This window comes from Aplysia californica, unplaced genomic scaffold (assembly GCF_000002075.1).
Source record: "Aplysia californica isolate F4 #8 unplaced genomic scaffold, AplCal3.0 scaffold00080, whole genome shotgun sequence".
Classification (NCBI taxonomy): domain Eukaryota; kingdom Metazoa; phylum Mollusca; class Gastropoda; order Aplysiida; family Aplysiidae; genus Aplysia; species Aplysia californica.
The window spans coordinates 1360393-1364176 of NW_004797350.1; the positions used below are offsets into that span (position 1 = coordinate 1360393).

The 3784-nt window shown below is 42.3% G+C and overlaps 1 protein-coding gene across 1 annotated transcript in view; it reads right to left on the bottom strand.

The window, feature by feature from the left end:
• The window catches only part of LOC101851025 (protocadherin Fat 3), a gene marked incomplete in the record, with an annotated part of 18111 nt that overhangs the window by 10837 nt on the left and 3490 nt on the right, over positions 1 to 3784 (bottom strand). The window contains 2 exon segments of the mRNA XM_035968763.1: positions 808 to 1357; positions 3150 to 3359. Coding sequence (XP_035824656.1) covers positions 808 to 1357; positions 3150 to 3359 — 760 coding nt within the window.

Below are 3784 nucleotides of genomic sequence, written 5' to 3' on the forward strand. Positions count from 1 at the left end.
ATAGATAGATAGATAGATAGATAGATAGATAGATAGATAGATAGATAGATAGATATTTTAACTTAGTCTCAACGTGTCTTTTTCAAGGAAACACTCTGGAGACCACAACATTAAAGCGTTCCAAAGAGGTCATCGGCTCTGTCTGATTTGCTCCTACAGAGCTGCAAACTAATTCAAATAGAGTTCATTGACCAAAAAAAAAGAATTTTACTGCTATTTTTGTTATAATCACTACTAGCTTGTGCATTATCATTATTGTTGTGGTTGTTAAGTTGATATCTTTTTTATGATTAATGTGTGGTATTGGGGGATCACAGGCTTTTGTCAAAAATAATGAAATCTAAGAAACCGACGTCGTTTTCCCACTCTTTTGGTAAGTTTTTGTTGAATTCGTTTATGGCTCAACACCTTTTATGCCCATTTAAAAGCACAATGGACGTGTGGTTTTAAAAGGGAAACGTTGATGAAAGACACAAAAAAGTAAATATTCAGTTTCCAAGGACACTCAAGCTTTGGAAGTCACCAAAAAATAGCGGCCGTTTCCTCGCAAATGTTACTTCTGACATCAGGCGACCCCCACCTCTGACAATCGAAAATATCCAGAAAAAAATGGGTCTTTTTACTAATCAGAAGCATGAAAAATTAACGAGTTTTAAGATAAAAGCAATATGAACTTCACACAATGTCTAAAGTGTTGATTACCGCCTGATTCGTGACACAATTATTGCTTTCCTTATTATCATTATTATTCTTATATTGATCAGAATCACTGTTTTTATTACTAAATCATTTTACTATCATCATTACCAGAGACTATAGACTGAGCGACAGGGCCGAACGCAGCCGAGTCGAGATCAGTTGCTGTGAGCGTGATGATAGTGGTCCCAACGATTGCGTTTTCTGAGATGGAGACGAAGTAGATGCTGGATTCGAACTTTGGAGTATTGTCGTTGACGTCATTTACCTCCACTGTGAGAGTTGTTGTCGCCACCTGATTGGACGAGGTGGACGCCTGGACGAAGTAGTTGTAGGAGCCTGTGGTCTCTCTGTCGTAAGGAGACAGGAGGACCAGGTCGCCCGAGGTGCTGTATAGGATCACCTTGTTGTCGTCATTCCCTGACGTAATAGTGACCCGTGCGAAGGGGAACACGTCAGTCCAGTTGAAGATGTGTAGTGTGTTGCCCGACACACCCTCGTCCACCGTCACAGGGGACGTGAGAGCTGTGAGTCTCAGTTGGGTCTCCGTGATGATGACGATTTCGACTTGGGTGCTGTTCGTGCCGTCTGTGGCCTCGATGGTCACCAGGTACCTTGTGTTCTGAGGGTCGCCTGTCAGCACCAGGTTCGATCCGGTCAGCTGGGGAGCAGTGGTCACGGGACATTTTTTTGTTTTTAGATTTTTTTAAATATCTCTAGATCTAGATCTTTTTAATTCAGAACGCAACGTACTTTTTGTGTGATGCTACGTGTACATGTTTGTGATGAGAGCTCAGAGCCTATATTCTGTAGCTTCATTATAATTTTCACTACCATTGTAGTAGTAGTAGTAGTAGTAGTAGTAGTAGTAGTAGTAGTAGTAGTAGTAGTCCAGAGGAGATATCATCATTGGGTCATAATGTGGTTATTGACTAGTACAAGGCCATAAACTCTCCATTCGTTAGATTCTACAGCCGTGCTTGTTATCCTTTTTATAGCCAGCATCCACTTTGCCTCATTGAAGAGGTTTCAGTTTTAATACCACCCCTATAATATGAATTTCTAAACGCGGTTTGTTATTACACCTGTCACTACCCGGATGATTCCCACCAATGAACACAATTATTCTGGATGGAGAGCCAGAGGAAAGCCAAGGCAACGATGGAGTGAATCTGTGGCAGACACCCTCAGAGCTCACGGGATGTCCCTCCTACAGGCCACTCGCCTTGCTGCAGACAGACGCCTGTATCTCCCCGCGACACCCACCGGTACAAGCGGAAGAAAAAAGTAAAAGTAAGTAAGAACACAATTAATACCACTTCCCACAAAGTAGACGATACCACCCATAATGGCAAGCGCTGGTCTTGTAGAGCAATATCGGCGGGAAAGGCTTCTTTCTTTTAAGTCGCGGGACTACTACAATGTTTTCCATGCCAAGATTAAATTTGCCTGAACTGTAAAAGGATGAAGCTCTGAGATGACCATTGGAGTATGCCACATGCCTTTTTAATGTCCTTTCAGTTCTGCATTCTTGTCGTGTCGTCTATGATATAATTATATAGCACAGTTTACCGGCGCCTGTGATATAAGAGTTACGCTCGACACTGTGGCATGCGAGAAGACAATTTTTTTCCTTACTTTCATGCATACTGTAATTTTAACTTTTCGCGTAATAACCACTTGAATAGGTTTCTCTTTAACAATAGCAGTGTAAGAAGCAAGAGGTTGGCTCCTTTTGTTTCCGTTTCCTTGAGGTCAGTTGCCTTAAACACAACTACAAGAAGATATTTGAAAACCTTTTATAGTGTTACCTCAAGAAACCTTACTGACAGTAGTTTCTAACACGTTTACTTAGTCCGTCACTTCAAGAATCCCTGCAACAAGACTCCCCTGAAGACCAAAATCCCAATTATGCCTCTTTTGGGGTTAGAATCATAGCCATTTACACCAAGGTCCAGAGCGATATCAACAGACAGCATCGGTGCTTTCAAAGCTACAATGAAGTTTGATTTTGTGCTGGTAAAATGATATTATCTCGAATAATGATTATTTCCTGTCTGTTTCCATAATAGTATCAAAGAAACAGGCAGGAAATGATCATTATTCTAGAAGACTGGATTATTATCAATTTACAAGCAAAATAGGGATGAATAAAGAGAGTGAAGTTGATAGTGAGGGGAATAGAGACAGAGACAGAGATAGACAGACAGACAGACAGACAGACAGACAGACAGACAGACAGACAGACAGACAGACAGACAGACAGACAGACAGACAGAGATACAGAGACACAGAGACAGAGACAGACAGACAGACAGACAGACAGACAGACAGACAGACAGACAGACAGACACAGGGACAGACAGAGACACAGAGACAGAGAGACAGAGAGAGGGGGTGTGGAAGAGATCAAACCTACGCAACAGAGTACAGACAGGTACATAAGTACTTACGCTGAATACAGCTGTAGTAGTCCCAGATGGCAGCGCCACTTCAGAGAGAATGCTGTACGTGACGGCTGTTGGTGGGTCGTCTATGTCCGAGCACGCTAGCGTGGCCACCACGTAGTTCACGGAGTTGGGGTCAGGGATGACCTGTGTGGCGACAGAGTCGCACGTGACCGTCACGTCATTCACGTCGGTCACCGTAACGGTGATCGTTTGCTGGATGGTGGCACAAAAACAACAGACAATTTTATGTTGAAACCTGTAATCATGGATCTATATCTACCCCTACCCATACACCCCAAAATCCAAAAACAAAAAAAGAAATCTAAGTCATTTCTCCGTAATGTCTTTTTATTCAACTCCCTTTAATATGTTTATTTGTAGAGCTATGCTAGAGACTAGCTCCTTATTTTACTCAGTACAATCAAGAGAGATAAGCGTGAGAATAATTATTGCGACGCGCGTTTTACCGGCCGAAGCTCTATCTGTCCTCACGGAGTGGAACGATAATTTGGATTGCACAGGTCATCAACGGGGTTTATTCCTAAGCCCTGTAAACCTCCGGAGGAATTCACAGCTATAAATACTCCAAAAAAACGCTCATCATTAATTTGTAAAAAATAATACCCCCTCCCCCCCCC